Source organism: Salvelinus sp. IW2-2015, linkage group LG21 (genome assembly GCF_002910315.2).
Source record: "Salvelinus sp. IW2-2015 linkage group LG21, ASM291031v2, whole genome shotgun sequence".
Classification (NCBI taxonomy): Eukaryota; Metazoa; Chordata; class Actinopteri; order Salmoniformes; family Salmonidae; genus Salvelinus; species Salvelinus sp. IW2-2015.
In genome coordinates this window covers 2,024,159-2,041,322 of record NC_036861.1, presented here as the reverse complement: position 1 = coordinate 2,041,322, position 17,164 = coordinate 2,024,159, and the positions used below count along the sequence as shown (strand labels likewise).

At 44.0% G+C, this 17,164-nt stretch overlaps 2 protein-coding genes and 1 pseudogene across 2 annotated transcripts in view; 1 reads left to right on the top strand and 2 right to left on the bottom strand.

The window, feature by feature from the left end:
* Positions 1–375: 375 nt before the first annotated feature.
* On the top strand, positions 376–5,000 carry krt98 (keratin 98). Its single transcript, XM_024013929.2, has 7 exons — positions 376–834; positions 1,417–1,499; positions 2,064–2,220; positions 3,148–3,309; positions 3,618–3,743; positions 4,372–4,603; positions 4,879–5,000. The coding sequence occupies exons 1-7, from the start codon at positions 430–432 to the stop codon at positions 4,953–4,955; spliced, it is 1,242 nt and encodes a 413-aa protein (XP_023869697.1). The 5' UTR covers positions 376–429; the 3' UTR covers positions 4,956–5,000.
* A 909-nt stretch (positions 5,001–5,909) lies between these two features.
* LOC111982367 (keratin, type I cytoskeletal 13-like) overlaps positions 5,910–17,164 on the bottom strand; it is a 48,380-nt gene continuing 37,125 nt past the window's right edge. The window contains 8 exon segments of the mRNA XM_024147837.2: positions 5,910–6,320; positions 6,477–6,697; positions 7,024–7,149; positions 7,816–7,977; positions 8,197–8,353; positions 8,658–8,740; positions 9,274–9,486; positions 9,489–9,684. Of these exon segments, the coding sequence (XP_024003605.2) occupies positions 6,149–6,320; positions 6,477–6,697; positions 7,024–7,149; positions 7,816–7,977; positions 8,197–8,353; positions 8,658–8,740; positions 9,274–9,486; positions 9,489–9,684 (1,330 nt within the window). The 3' untranslated portion in view covers positions 5,910–6,148.
* On the bottom strand, positions 14,437–16,218 carry LOC111982372 (keratin, type I cytoskeletal 13-like; annotated as a pseudogene).

Sequence of the window (17,164 nt, the reverse complement as noted above, 5' to 3'; positions counted from 1 at the left end):
AGCCTAAGTCATTTTACTGGCCAACTTTACTTATTGATAAGTGGGTTAGTGGGCATGAGTAAAAGTGTCACCTGTTAGACTGTACTCAGTACTTACCCCCCAACCCCTCCCTTAACTCCATTGTGAAACGCAGAGGGACTCCAAGTAACTGAGCCTAACAAGAGCTTTTCCAGGAATGCTCGTTAAGGAACAAGAAAAAGTTGAAGTGCGAGTTCCACCAGAAAATGGGGCTGACCCACACCACCCTGAAGAAAGTGTAATGGAAGGAGGTGGGAGAGAATGAGCAGGTTCTTCACATTCTTGGGATGTCCACTGTCATCAACAAACTCCTGGCCAAGCCCCTTTTCCTCAGGTATATAACCATGCCACCAGAGTGATTCTTGTCACTGCAGATCCTTTGTCCAAGTCTGATCCAGCCAGCATCTGCTAATGTACCTGTGCCAGCCAGAATCCTCCATCCACCATCCACCATCCACCACTATGTCGTTCACCTCCAGATCCTACACCTCTTCCAGGGCCCTCAGCGTGTATGGGGGTGCCAGTGGCCACGGTTCCCGCATCTCCACCTGCCAAGCTGGGGGATTCTGCGGCACATCTTCCTCCAGGGCTGGCTTAGACCTGGCTGACGGCCTGGACCTCCACGTGTCAGCCAACAAGAAGTCCACCATGCAGAACCTGAACGACCGCCTGGCCTCCTACCTGGAGAAGGTGAGATGTCTGGAGAAGGAGAACGTCGAGCTGGAGAAGAAAATTAAGGAATGGTATGCGTCACGCACGGTTATCTGCCATGACCACAGCGCCTACTTTGCCACCATCGCTGGCCTGAAGGACAAGGTGAGAGGGATTGGGGGAAGGGTGTGTGTGTGTGTGTTAGAATTAGGGGTGTTTGACACCTGACAATGTTAACTTATTCCCAAAAGCACTAACTCCATCATCACTGTTGATTTATTTGCTGGCTACTCTGTGTACAGGCAGTTAGTTGTTGCAGCTGTTCCTATCTATGGGGTGAGGAGGGAAATGTGTGTGAGATGGGATGGGGGTGTTTCAGCCAAAAGGAATTCTGTCAGAGAACATTTTTTGTTCTGTTCCTTGAAGGCCAATGCAGGTTACGTACTAAAAGAATGTCATTAACTACAACTTCAMGCGTCCATATTCATATTTCATCTTATCTTTCTATAGCTACATACCAAATGGAGTCCCAAATGGCATGCTATTACCTAAAATGTGCACTACTTTTGACCAGAGCCCTATGGGTCCTGGTCAAAAGTAGTGCATTATATAGGGAATAGGGTGCCAATTGGGACACAACCCAAGTCTCATTTATGGCATTCYTGCTGCAGGTCAGTCACTTGAGAATGTGTGTATAATGATGTGAGTGAAAATTAACACAGTGTCATTGCGATTTYTGTTACACAGATCCATTTGGCATCCAGGTCCAATGCCAAGACTTTGCTGGACATTGACAATGCCAAGCTTGCTGCTGAGGACTTCAAGATGAAGTAAGGGGCTACTAACTACGATGAATCATGACACACTACTCATATAAAACATTTGTCTGTCACTCAAGGCTCTACACAACACACTCTGAGTAGAAGTTACCCTTTTAGATACAGAACCAAAATCAGCCTACCCAAGCTAAATCCTATCCATAACTATTAGTGAGGAAAAGGCWAAACTGATCAATGGCCGTGTCCAAATACCCATACTAGCGTATTACATACTTAAACTGCATACTAATTTTGGTGTTTGATCTAGTAGAATTCGTGTGTCTTTTCCGACTCACGTGTTTGACAACAGATTAATTGACACGCTGTACCAAAATGAACGAGTGGTGGGAGTCGATGCATTCGCACATTAGATGATGCATTTCGATTACTATTTTCACATTTCACACACTGTAAAACGTTCTTTTTCGCACACTATTTAGTAAGCTAGTGTGGGTATTCAGACACGGCCAGTGTCTAGCCATCCCTACTCCATAGACAAAGCAAAAGACTACAATCTGAAAACATATTGGTAGCCTGTGTGACCTTCGCATGACCTTTGACCTTTGCCCTGCTCAGGTATGAGAACGAGCAGGCCATGAGGATGGCAGTGGAGGCAGACATCAGTGGTCTGAGGAGGGTCCTGGGTGACATGAACCTGGGCCGCTCTGACCTGGAGATGCATTACGAGGGTCTGAAGGACGAGCTCATCATGCTCAAGAGGAACCACCAGGAGGTAACAGATTGTTCCGGGCAACAGTTATTTACAGTACAACCACACTGTATAGCACAGGGGAGCTGTTCTTCACTGTACACCCATTCAAAACCACAAARCGTTAGCAACACAAATCTAACAAAATGCCATACCTTCATATCTTTGATGTCCACCAACGCCTACACGTTTTCMCCTCCCTCCTCACAGCCACACCTACAGTACAACAGATATGTTTGTGCTACTGAATCTGAATAGGAATGACATGCATATGTTTACTTGTTAGTACTGACCTAATAGTGCAAACAGTACTAGAAAAATATATTGATTATTTGCTTAGTGTTCAGTGACGATATACATTGGACCCTACATGTAATTCATTCCACTTGCAGCAGCAGAAAACTCACTTCAGTAGGCATCCACGACAGTTGCTAGGCGGAAGGATATCATTGGCCACTAAGGAGTACTTAGCCCKGTTTTGTATGGGGTGTTATTGGAGCGGTTAATGTTAAGTACACAAATATGACATCTACCTAACCTCTGCTGATATCACACCAGGATTTCCCWTACACAGATGGATGGGTGTTTTTTTTACAGCACAGTTCCTCTCCCCCTCCTCACACTTCCTAGTATTCTTTATTTCTTCCATTAACTCACTATTACCCTTTGTGGGACTCTTACATCCATAAACACACACATTACAGTTCATGTATGGTGCATAATGGGTTATATATTGACCAGTAGGAGACATTMGATTAGTTGACAATAACTTAGTCCCTCAGGTTTAAAATCCTCTGGTTGAAAAACATGTAATCACAAGTGTGGTGCTGCACTGTAATATCAAATACTCAGATGTATCTAAAGCGTTGAGACCTGTTTAATCGCAGTCAAGCTACTGTTGGTTGTTAGGGTTACTAACTGAGGTTACRCCCTCTGACCTTTGACCTATAGGAGATTGCCCTGGTGAAGTCCCACGTGGGCAGCCAGGTGAATGTATCGGTGGATGCTGCCCCATCCCAGGACCTGAACGCAGCGATGACCGAGATTAGGAAGCACTACGAGTCTGTGGCCGTCAAGAACCGCAAAGAGCTGGAAGCCTGGTACCAGGGCAAGGTGAGCTGAATGACCAAGATACTTACTGTATGTAGTCATTTATCCAAAAGAGTTACTCTCCAACGTTTATTTTTTCCTCATAAGAATAATGCAATTCAGCTTAAGACAATGTAAAAAAAAAAAATKCATTAAAATTCAGTGTTACATTTGAAGTGTTAATTAAAAAACATGTTTAAAGCATGAAGAATGTATATTATCGTGTATAGGATGAAGTCAATGGTCTATTGAAGCATGGAAATCAATTTAGAGACTGAATGAGTAGGCTCTGAGGTAAACTGTGTTGACTACTGTTTTTTTTACCTGTATAGCTGGCCATAGTGGAGATTGAAGTCGTGACAAACAATGAGCAACTGGTGAGCTGCCTCACAGAGTCGAAGGAGTCCAAGAACACTCTCCAGAGGCTTCAGATTGAACTGCAGTCCCATCTGAGCATGGTACAAGACCACACACACACACACACACACACACACACACACACACACACACACACACACACACACACACACACACAAGACACAAGACATAATAGAATTGGACACAAGACATAATAGAATTGGAAGTGAAAACTCAGGCATGGATTATAGCCAGGTCTCTGCATGTCATTGTTCTGACACCCATAAATACCTTACTGACATTTTGAACTTGGCAACATGCCCACCTCATGTCTGGACTTGACCAAACATTTTTATGGGTGTGTAGTCTATTGGAGCACCAGATTCACAACCTCTCACACACTTTTGTGCAACAGAGTTATACAATAATATAATATTATCCATATGTGTAGTGCAATAGAGAGGGCACCCACTCTGTCCCCCTTGAACAGAAGAAAAACTTGTGCAGCAGTGTCACATACTGTGGCAGTATATCATTGGACAAGGCACCAGTATACCCACTAGTTCGCTCCAGGGGGAAGTTTTGCCTAGGTAAYGATCTAGGATCAGCTTCCCCTCCCCCAATCCTAAAYTTWACCATTAGTGGGGAGAAATGCAAAACTAACCCAAGATCAGCGTCTAGGTGCTACTTCACCCTTCACCCTTCACCCACTCCCTCCTCCTCTGATAGAAATCCTCCCTAGAGGGCACCCTGACAGACACCCAGAAGCGCTACTCTGCTCAGCTGGCAGGGCTCCAGAGCAAGGTGACTAGCCTGGAGCTCCAACTCTCCCAGCTCCACGCCAATATCGCCCACAACAAGCAGGAGTACGACATGTTGCTGGACCTCAAGACCCGGCTGGAGCTGGAGATTGCAGAGTACAGGAGGCTGCTGGATGGAGAGGACGACAGCTCCACCCAAGGTGAGCCATTGTATACAGCTGGCAATAGGCCTTTGTAAACTTCTTGCCAAACGCATCATCATGAGACTGATGATACTTGGTCTTGCTTGATTTTAAGCTGAAAGCAATATACTGTATCTTCAACAGTTGAAAGTTGACAATTATTTTGAACTGTATCAAAAGTGGACTAATGAAGAAGATATGAAGAAACAAAAATGATTCTAAAATGATGCTTTAAAGTGCTTCGTATGAGTATTGCAAAGAGATTTACTCCTTGTCCATTTTTGACTCCCCAGTGGTTACTAAGACGATCACCGTGACCCAGACCACTGTGAATGGAAAGGTGATGGAAACCACTGAGTCTTTTAAATAAGTTATTAACAGAACCATCAATAAAGATTATGTGGTTGAATGAGAATGGACTGTGTGGTTTTACTTGTTTCAGAGATATTCATGCTTTATCATAGACTGACTATATGAATCTGTGAGTATGGATRTCATAGCAGATACATTTTGTGTTCTCATTTCAAATGAATTGTTTTCAATTTGACATCTTTCAACCAAAACATGGTGTACAGCTCTACAGTTGACCTCAGAAACAGTCTCCATACAGTATATAACTCCGAATCTAATGCTTGAAAAACTGAGAGTTTGATTAATGAATTATAATTGTGTAATTCTGCTGACAACTAGTGTGACGACCCTCCCACTCTGTCTGCCAAATTCTTTCTCTTTGCTTTTGTTTTCCTTGGTGGGATGTCGGGGGGCGGAGCCGGGAGGGTTGTCAGCGATGTGGGACGCACCTGGGATCGGGTGTGTCCCGTAGATATATGCACCTTTTCCCCATTCATTGAGGAAACTCTCTCCACGTAGACACACTATTATTTTTGGTTCTGGCATTTTGTGGTTTCTTTGTTTTGGCACCTCTCAACACCCCTCATTATCACCAACTATGCATGCAACCGCTCACTTACACTACTGACGACACACACCATTGATAATTGTATTTAGTTTACTTTAGGGAATAACAAAAGTATATATATTAACTATCTCCACGTTGTCACCCTCTTTGTTATGGGCTACAAGCCGGTGTGTGACACTAGCAATCAGACTTCTTCTATCCGCAATTCAATATTGCAAAGAATTAAACTCAACTCAGCAGAAGCAAATGTAATAAATTACACTATTCAAGATCATACTGACACATATACTTTCTCAAGACCATAGAATTGGCCTCATGTGCAAAAGATAACARCCTATATGATAGTCAGATGTATGGGAGCACGCCAGATCAGATAAATCAAGTTGAAAGACACAGAAAACAGAATGATGGTGTCAGCAAGTCAGAGCATCTTTATTACATTGACAATGGGGTCTGTTGTTGGTGTTCCATCCAGATGTAGTAGAATGTGTTGTTCTGGAGGTGTTAACCATAGCACTGGGGAACAGCACTGGGGAACAGCAATATTCCATGTGCTGGGCTCTCATTTCCTATACCCATTCTAGTAATTATATGTCTATGGGGTTAACCCATTGCTTGCTGCAGTGCTTGCTGTGTATGGTACGTTAAGAGGCGTGTTTGGTTTCACTTGAAGAGACAACCTTGCCATCCACCATTTCCTCTGTGACGATCACCACCTTGCGTGTGGTGGAGGTGGAGGAGCTGGGGCCAGAGCTGGAGGAGCTGATGTGGGAGCTGGAGGAGCTGTGGCCAGATTTTGAGGAGCTGAGGCCGAGACTGTGAGGAAGGGATACCAATGGTTAGCATAGTTAGCATCTATGATCATAATAACTATCTATTAAAGGTCACATAGCAGTAGATTCATCTCTAAAGCAACCATGTCTCATACTAAGGTCAACTTCAAATTAACATTGTTTTCGCATCCTGCCGTACCCGCTAGCCTCTCCGTCCAACAGCCTCCTGTACTCAGCGATCTCCATCTCCAAGCGTGTYTTGATGTCCAGCAGCATCTTGTACTCCTGGCCCTGGCGTTCCATGYCGCTGCGGAGAGACACTAGCTGCTCCTCCAGACTGGTCACTTGGTTCTGGAGGCGTCCCAGCTGCATGGAGTAACGGCCCTCCGTCTCCGCCAGCGTGTTCTCCAGGGAGCCTTTCTATTGGCCGGGAGAGATAGAGATGATGTGTCAAAAACTGTGGGAGTAGGTTTGGAATTTGGAATGTTTACAGTCATACTGAAAAAGTTAGCTCTAGTAATTCAATGTGCAGGCAGGTAGAGGTTACCTATCGTAAGGGAGTGGTGCCTGGCTATAACAACTTGAGGGATAGTGTTAGAGACCAGGTGAAAGTGAAATAGTTGAGGGTTGGTAAAGAGAATCATGAAAGAGTCAACTGTTGATTATTGAAGAAAGTTGTATAAAGTTGTGTTAGTAATGTCCCCTAAACTGTTGTCTGTGGTTAGATGTTAGTAATTACTACTCACCATGCTGGGCTGTGACTGCAGTTCGATCTCCAGGCCCTGAAGTGTGCGACGGATCTCTGAGATCTCTGACTTGGAGGTCTGGAGAACCTCTGTGCTGGATGCCACCTCCTTGTTCAACGTCTCCGTCTGTAAAAAATAATAAGTTGTTAATGGTTGAAAAGTACTCTATTGTCATACTTGAGTAAAAGTAAACATACCTTAATAGAAAATGACTCAAGTAAAAGTGAAAGAAACCCAGTAAAATACTACTTGAGTAAAAGTCGACAACTATTTGGTTTTAAATATACTTAAGTAAATGTAATTTCTAAAATATACTTAAGTATTAAGAGTTAAAGTATAAATTATTCRTTTTTTTTGCCAGGGGCATACTCCAACATTCAGAAATATCTTACAAATGAAGCATGTGTGTTTAGTGAGTCTGCCAGATCAGAGGCAGTTGGGTATTACCAGGGATGTTCTCTTGATAACTGAATGAATTGGACCAATTTCCTGTCCTGCTAGGCATTCAAAATGTAACAAGTACTTTTGGGTGTCAGATAAAATGTATAGAGTACATTATTTTCTTTAGGAATGTAGTAAATGTTGTCAAAAATATAAACAGTAAAGCACAGATACCCCCAAAACTACTTAAGTAGTACTTTAAAGTACTTTTACTTAAGAACATTACACCACTATAAGTCGTCGATCATCACAGGAACAAACCAACTCATGATAGAATGTGACAATGTTACCAACTAGAAGTGAAGGAACATCTACACCATGAACATAGTTTAGAGGTTCTAGAGGTTCTACCTTGGTCTGGAACCAGACCTCCAGGCCGCGCTGGTTCTTGGCACTAACGGACTCGTACTGCTCACGGATCTCAGCCATGACTCTGGACAGGTCCTCCTGTGGTGCTGCGTCCACCTCCACGTTGATCTGTCCAGTCATCTGTGTCCTCATGGCCAGCAGTTCCTGTGGAGAAACACATAGTGGTGAGTGACTAACCTCTGCTGATGGTAACAACTTGACCTGCCCTCTGTCTTCATTATACATTTTAACACCATTGCTTGATACAGATGTGCTTGAAAGCCAGCAGTGGTGTTCTAGTGAAGACCCATAGCAGGTTGACATGGTCAATAGATGTAATACATTAAGGGACTGTATGGATATGTTCCATCAGCCCACACCCACCTCCTCATGGTTCTTCTTGAGATAGATGAGCTCCTCCTTCAGCCCCTCGATCTGCATCTCCAGGTCAGATCTGGCCATGGTCATCTCGTCCAGCATCCTCTTCAGCCCGGCRATGTCCGCCTCCACYGACTGACGCATGGCCAGCTCGTTCTCATACCTGAGAGATAGAGAGAGCTTAGGTCAAAGAACTGCCTGAATGTGTTCCTCTGTGAGAATAGGAAGGGGGTTATAGAATCTMGTATTCCATTAMGTTTGGGGAAAATAACAGAAAGTAACACCAGGCTTCTGATATGTCTGTTGGGAGGGTGTGGTTATGGTGTCATTTGATTTCCTTTTTAATAGATTCTATGCAAAATTAAATAAAAACATTGAGGATTTCTACAGATTTGGGGTTACTCCATTTGGTTAATGGAATGTACCAGCAGTGTTCTGTATATGTGGATGGTGTTGGATATACTTACTTGGTTCTGAAGTCGTCTGCAGCAAGCTTTGAGTTGTCAATGTTCAGATAGATGCCTCCATTCAAGCAAGTGGCAGCCTGGATCTGAGAGGTGGAGGATGGCAAAACATTTCAGGATGGGGCATGCATGGAATTTCATTCTAATGCAGTACGCACAAACTGTGATACCACACTGTAATCATTGAATTCTGAGTTTCAGCTGCACTGTATATGATAGCCCAAAGAAGCATTACAGGGAACCTGTTGTCTTTGTGTACATTGTAAAGCATGACACAAAGAAACAAATTGCACCTTTCGCAATCGCCTAGGGGCTCTTAACAGACAGGAAGGATTGGCTTCAATGATCTGCTATATTTTCGATGCTTCAGCTGCAAATATSCATACTGTCTTAGCATCAATCTTTGGTGCAATATCTTGGTTGAATCAATTATAACAAATGCATATAATTTTGCATTTTCCAATAGTCATGTATAACTCTCAGTAACTGACATGTGTACACCATGTACATGTACTCTCTAGCGAAGCATAACATTGTCACTTTGCAGACATTACCATGTTTTGACATGCTGTGATGTCATTATTGAGTGCTCTTGCTATCAAGGACACATGTCACGTACCTTGTCCTGCAGGTCGGCGATAGTAGCGTAGAAGGTAGAGTAGTCACGAGAGATGGGAGACGTCTTGCTCTCCATGAACTGACGGATCTTCAGCTCCAGCTCGGMGTTGGCCGCCTCTAGCTTGCGCACCTTCTCCAAGTAGTTGGACAGGCGGTCGTTCAGGTTCTGCATTGTGGCCTTCTCATTGGCTGACACATGGAGGTCAGCTCCACCGCCGCCACCACCACCCCTCCCATTCCGAAACCATAACCGCCACCACCACCTCCACCGCCGGAACCAAACGAGGAGCTAGAGATACGCACCCCAGAGCCTCCTGCACCTCCATACACACTGCCGGCCCTCATGGCAGTRACGCGGCCTCCTCCACCACCACCACCACCACCCATCGAGGAGAAGCGGGAGGAGCCCATAGCCTGTCTCTTATACACATCTAGATGTGTATAAGAGACAGGCGCAAGGCTCCTCCCCCACTTTGACACGTTAGGATGCAGAAGACGGAAGAGGAAAGAAAGATATGTAGTGTATGTGTGGATATGCAAATTTTGAAAATATACTATTGTTGTGCAACTCCACTCTCCCCCATCTCACTCTATAGGTGGTGTCAGCCGACAGGGTGCTTGCAGGCACTCACACAAACATATAGAAGTGCACACTCCCATAACTGTCTCTTATACACATCTAGATGTGTATACGTGGGAGGGGAGGCAGAAGGGAGGAATAGAGAAGGGAGGAATAGAGAAGGGAGGAATAGAGGGAGGTATTACGTCATGTAGCGCAAGGCTCCTCCCCCACTTTGACACGTTAGGATGCAGAAGACGGAAGAGGAAAGAAAGATATGTAGTGTATGTGTGGATATGCAAATTTTGAAAATATACTATTGTTGTGCAACTCCACTCTCCCCCATCTCACTCTATAGGTGGTGTCAGCCGACAGGGTGCTTGCAGGCACTCACACAAACATATAGAAGTGCACACTCCCATAAAGAGATGGAATTCCTCTCCCGTAAAAGCATCTGGTTTAAAGCATAGACAGGCCTGCTTCTATTAGTCATTTAATCAGTCAACACACACTGTATAACTTTGATATGCTGTGACAGGTGAGCTTTGCCATGTTTTCTGAGCATATTTTTTGAAACACTGAATGGCTATTTACCTGTACCTGTTATGTTACCAAGACAACAAGTTGCAAAGACATTTCCCGGTACAATATGATCTTTCGCTTGACACCCAGACAACATTCTCCCCGAACAGACCTGTCTTTTTCCTTAAACACAACAGTCGATTGTTCCTTGATAGATTTTCTGATTTTATGCATAGACTCAGGTTCCATTTTCCTAAGTTTCACTCAACTTTATGCGTGTTCCATCTACTGTAGGAGTCTGCAGGATCGACAAAAGTAGTTTTTCATTACTTTTACCACTTTATTTACCACTTTTTTCATTACTCGGGTCATCGTACCCCAGAAGAACTCACCCCAGATGGGATTAAAGTACTGTTCTTTTCCCTTAACACCTTGGCAGGGAACTTGGCATCTGCATATTCCCATATAACCACAGCATTTCTTGCTGATTTTTTTTATCACGCTCCAGAGGTTACCATTTTCCTCTAACATTTTACCTGGGCGTTGCTCCATTATCTATTTTGATTCTGAAAACACAACACAACACAGGGGAAACTATTTTCAAGCATTAGGATGTCAGCATCATGTTATGGGTATGCTTGTCACCGGCAGGAACTGGGGAATTTGTCAGGATCAAAATAAATATGAAAGGAGCGAGAATTACACATATTTTAATGCCAAAGACATGACAGAATTGCTTTCCAAGAGGTGTTGAGTATTCCTGAGTGCTCCAGCCTCAGTCCAAAAACAATAGATAAATGTTGCCCTAAGACTTGTCTAAAGTTTGTAAAAACTAAAATATACCTCCTCACCTTAGCCTCATCCTTTAATTATTCCTAACATWTTTCCTGGTTGTTTGTGGCTGAATAAAACCCAGTCACAGAGAGCCGAGCCAAGCACAACAGCACATAGAGCCACTGACAGTCACTAGATTCACCCAGAACTCAACCCCTGTCCATTGGCATTCTATAACTGGTTCTTTTAGACACAAAATGTCCCCAACGTAGGAACAAACAGACCCCCTTCGCATGAACAAATATGTCTAAAAGAAGACATGCTAAAGCAGTAATTTCTAGACCACATACTAGTTGAAATGGATTCAAATCCCAAGTGCTATCACGTGTCTTATTACATTTGTGAAATTATGGGCTTTTCTGAGAAATGCTAAATCAGAAGGGTGCAGTCAGTCAGTGAGTTTGCATTGGCGTGTTCACACAAACAAGGTGCCAGGCCAATGCAATCAAATTAGATATAATAAGTTCATCTGAATGCATGAATCACTATATCATCTATCATACACTACATGGCCAAAAGTATGTGGACACTCCTTCAAATTAGTGGATTTGGCTATTTCAGCCATACCCGTTGCTGACACATGTATAAAATCAAGCACACAGCTGTGCAATCTCCATAAACAAACATTGCAGTAGATTGGCCTTACTGAAGAGCTCAGTGACTTTCAACGGGGCACCGCCATAGGATGCCACCTTTCCAGCAAATCAGTTCGTCAAATGTATGCACTGCTGGTGCTGCCCCGGACAACTGTAAGAGCTGTTATTATGAAGTGGAAACATCTAGGAGCAACAACGGCTCAGCCACAAAGTGGTAGGCCACACAAGCTCACYGCCGAGTGCTGAAGCGCATAAAAATTGTCTCTCCTCGGTTGCAACACTCACTACCGAGTTCCAAACTGCCTCTGGAAGCAAGGTCAGCACATAAACTGTTAGCCGGGAGCTTTATGAAATATGTTTCCATGGCTGAGCNGCAGTAGATTGGCCTTACTGAAGAGCTCAGTGACTTTCAACGGGGCACCGCCATAGGATGCCACCTTTCCAGCAAATCAGTTCGTCAAATGTATGCACTGCTGGTGCTGCCCCGGACAACTGTAAGAGCTGTTATTATGAAGTGGAAACATCTAGGAGCAACAACGGCTCAGCCACAAAGTGGTAGGCCACACAAGCTCACYGCCGAGTGCTGAAGCGCATAAAAATTGTCTCTCCTCGGTTGCAACACTCACTACCGAGTTCCAAACTRCCTCTGGAAGCAAGGTCAGCACATAAACTGTTAGCCGGGAGCTTTATGAAATATGTTTCCATGGCTGAGCWGCCGCACAAAAGCCTACGACCACCATGAGCAATGCCAAGTTTCTGATAGAGTGGTGTAAAGTTCGATCCATTGGACTCTGAAGCAGTGGAAACGTGTTCTCTGGAGTGAAGAATCACGCTTCACCAACACTGGGATGAATCTGGGTTTGGCAGATGCCAGAAAAATGCTACTGGCCCGAATGCATAGTGCCAACTGTAAAGCTTGGTGGAGGAGGAATAATGGTCTGAGGCTGGTTTTCATGGTTCCGGATAGGCCCGTTAGTTCCAGTGAAGAGAAATCTTAACGCTACAGCATACAATGACATTCTATCGACAACTTTGGGATGAAATGGAACACCAACTGCGAGCCAGGYCTAATAACCAAATATCAGTKCCCGACCTCACTAATGCTCTTGAGGCTGAATAGARCCAAGTACCCGCAGCAATGTTCCTACATCTAGTGGAAAGCCTTCCCAGAAGAGTGTAGGATGTTATTGTAGCAAAGGGGGGACCAACTTCATAGTAATGCCCATGATTTTGGAATGAGGTGTTTGACGAGCAAGTGTCCACATACTTTTGGCAATGTAGTGTATATGTGGTCTGCATCTTGATTTATGGCTGTGCACCACTGTGAGTAGAGCACTCTACTTTTCGGGCCTTGTATGAGTTTCCCAATTCTTCTAAGTCTCCCACAGTCATATCTGTCAAAGCGAACTGACCATCCTCTAACTCCAATGCCTACTGATGTTGTGTAACAGTGGAGGCTCCTCAGAGAAGATACTCAGTGATTTTCAGAAAAATAATAAACAATTTTAAATTTAAAAAATATGCTTTTTAAATACAACTATACTACATATACTCACATCACCAAATACCTKAWGACCTAAAACACACTTTCGCAATGAAGATCTACAGTAGTCTCAACAGGACACTCTAGTGTAGCACCCTGGTGTAGCCGGAGGACAGCTGTTTTCCATCCTCCTCTGGCTACATTGACTTCAGTATAAAAAATAGGAGGCTCATGCACCTCAGCTACCTCCATAGACCTACTGTCACGACTTCCGCCGAAGTCGGTCCCTCTCCTTGTTCGGGCGGCATTCGGCGGTCGACGTCACCGGCCTTCTAGCCATCGCCAATCCACTTTTCATTTTCCATTTGTTTTGTCCTTGTCTTACACACCTGGTTTCATTCCCCCAATKACTTGTTCATTATTTAACCCTCTGTTCCCCCATGGTTGTTTGGGAGTGATTGTTTGTTTTGTAATAGGGTCCGTTATTGTGGGCTCGCATATTTGCGTTGTATTCGTGAATATTTGAGTAAATTACGTTTATTACTCACATCTGCTGTCCTGCGCCTGCCTCCTCTACACCAGCTACACACAGACACTATTACACCTACATGGTAGGTATGATGGAGAACACCCAGAACCACGATGTGGATGTGGATGAGATCAAGTAATAATTTGTCAACAGAACCATCAATAAAGATTATGTGGTTGAATGAGAATGGACTGTATGGTTTCACTTGTTTCAGAGATATTCATGCTTTATCATAGACAGACTATATGAATACGTGAGTACGGATGTCATAGCAGATACATTTTGGCATCTAATTTAAAGTGTATTGTTTTCAAATCTAAATATTTCCACGTAACATGGTGTACAGCCCTACAGTTGACTCCACAAACACACACCATACAGTATAAAACTCTGAATAGAGATAGAAATATATAATTTTGCTGACATTTTTCTAATATCAATATTTCAATTTGTTTTGCCTAGTATTAAACTCAGTACAAGTGAATGTCATAAATTACACTATTCAAGATCATAATGACACATATACTTTCTCAAGACCATAGAATTGGCTCATGTGCAAAAGATAACAGCCTATATGATAGTCAGATGTATGGGAGCACGCCAGATCAGATAAATCAAGTTGAAAGACACAGAAAACAGAATGATGGTGTCAGCAAGTCAGAGCATCTTTATTACATTCACAATGGGGTCTGTTGTTGGTGTTTCATCCAGATGTAGTAGAATGTGTTGTTCTGGAGGTGTTAACCATAGAAATAGAATTACCAGAAAATAAATCCCCATTCAAGTCAATGATCCATGATGGGTGTCTGAGGGGATTTAGCCATTCTAGAAAGAACAGGAGGATGGTATGCACATCTTAAACTAGAGTTAACCAGAGCTTGTCGAAACAAATAACACATATAACGAAGATAGGAATTTTTCATCTGATGAGAACTTTGTATAAGTTGAAACGTTGATTTTAGGTTGCATGAATAAAGCACTGGGGAGCAGTAATATTCCATGTGCTGGCCTCTCATTTCCTATACCCATTCTAGTAATTTCTATGGGGTTAACCTGTCGCTTGCTGCAGTGCTCGCTGCGTGTGTGGGACCTTATGTGGTGTGCTTGGTTCCACTTGAGGAGACAACTTGCCGTCCACAATTTCCTCTGTGATGATCACCACCTTGCCTTTGGTGGGAGGCCGGGGCCAGAGCTGGAGGAGCTGATGTGGGAGCTGGAGGAGCTGTGGACAGATTTCGAGGAGCTGAGGCCGAGGCTGTTAGGAAGGGAAACCCATGGTTAGCATAGTTAGCATCTATGATCTATGATCATAATAAGTATCTATTAAAGGTCAAACACCAGTAGATTCATGTCAAAAGTAACAATGTCTCATATTAAGGTCAACTTCAAAATAACATTTTTTAATAAAGTCAAATGTTGAAGGAAACATGAATTCATTTTCACTTGTTTCAAGGACCCTTGTCACCCCACTTCCCATCCTGCCTTACCCGCTAGCCTCTCCATCCAGCAGCCTCCTGTACTCAGCGATCTCCATCTCCAGGCGTGTGTCTTGATGTCCAGCAGCATCTTGTACTCCTGGCCCTGGCGTTCCATGTCGCTGCGAGAGGACACTAGTGCTCCTCCAGACACGGTCACTTGGTTCTGGAGGCGTCCCAGCTGCATGGAGTAACGGCCCTCCGTCTCCGCCAGCGTGTTCTCCAGGGAGCCTTTCTATTGGCCGGGAGGGATAGAGATGATGGGTCAAAAACTGTGGAGTAGGTTTGGAATTTGGAATGTTTACAGTTATACTGAAAAAGTTAGCTCTAGTAATTGAATGTGTAGGCAGGTAGAGGTTAGCTATAGTAATGGAGTGGTGCCTGGCTATAAAAACTTGAGGGATAGTGTTAGAGTCCAGGTGAAAGTGAGATACTTGAGGGATGGTAGAGAATGATGAGAGTCAATTGTTGATTATTGAAGAAAGTTGCAGAAAGTTGTGTAAGTAATGTCCCCTAAACTTTGGTCATTGGTCAGATGTTTGAAATACGGCTCACCATGCTGAGCTGTGACTGCAGTTCGATTTCCAAGCCCTGAAGTGTGCGACGGATCTCTGAGATCTCTGACTTTGAGGTCTGGAGAACCTCTGTGCTGGATGCCACCTCCTTGTTCAACGTCTCCGGCTGTAAAACAATGGTCAATCATCACATGAACAAACCAACATACAGCTCATGATAGAATGTGACAACGTTACCAACTAGAAGTAAAGGAACATCTACACCATGAACATAGTTTAGAGGTTCTAGAGGTTCTACCTGGTCTGGAACCAGCCTCCAGGTCGCGCTGGTTCTTGGCACTAACGGACTCGTATGCTCACGGATCTCAGCCATGACTCTGGACAGGTCCTCCTGTGGTGCTGCGTCCACCTCCACGTTGATCTGTCCAGTCATCTGTGCCCTCATGGCCAGCAGCTCCTGTGGAGAAACACATAGGGGTGAGTGACTAACCTCTGCTGATGGTAACAACTTGAGCTGCCCTCTGTCTTCATTATACATTTGAACACCATTGCTTGATACAGATGTGCTTGAAAGCCAGCAGGGGTGTCTTAGTGAAGACCCTAGCAGGTTGACATGGTCAATAGACGTAATACTTTAAGGGACTGTATGGATATGTTCCAGCCTACACCACCTCCTCATGGTTCTTCCTGAGATAGATGAGCTCCTCCTTCAGCCCTCGATCTGCATCTCCAGGTCAGATCTGGCCATGGTCATCTCGTCCAGCATCCTCTTCAGTCCGGCGATGTCCGCCTCCACCGACTGACGCATGGCCAGCTCGTTCTCATACCTGAGAGATAGAGAGAGCTTAGGTCAAGAACTGCCTGAATGTGGTTCCTCTGTGGGAATAGCAGGGGGTTATAGATTCTAGTATTCCATTAGGTTTTGGGAAAATAACAGAAAGTAACACCAGGTTTCTGATATGTCTGTTGGGAGGGTGTGGTTAGGTGTCATTTGATTCTTTTTTGTAGTTTCAACACAAAATTCTGTAATAACCAGTATGAGGGTTTACAGATTTGGGTTATTCCATTTGGTTAAGGGATGCACCAACAGTGTTCTGTATATGTGGATGGTGTTGGATATACTACTTGGTTCTGAAGTCATCTGCAGCGAGCTTTGCGTTGTCGATGTTCAGATAGATGCCTCCATTCCAGCAAGTGGCAGCCTGGATCTGAGAGGTGGAGGATGCAAAACATTTCAGGATGGGCATGCATGGAATTTCATTCTAATGCAGTACGCACAAACTGTGATACCACACTGTAATCATTGAGATCTGAGTTTCAGCTGCACTGTAAATGATAGCTCATAGAAGCATTAAAGGAATCTATTGTCATTATGATCA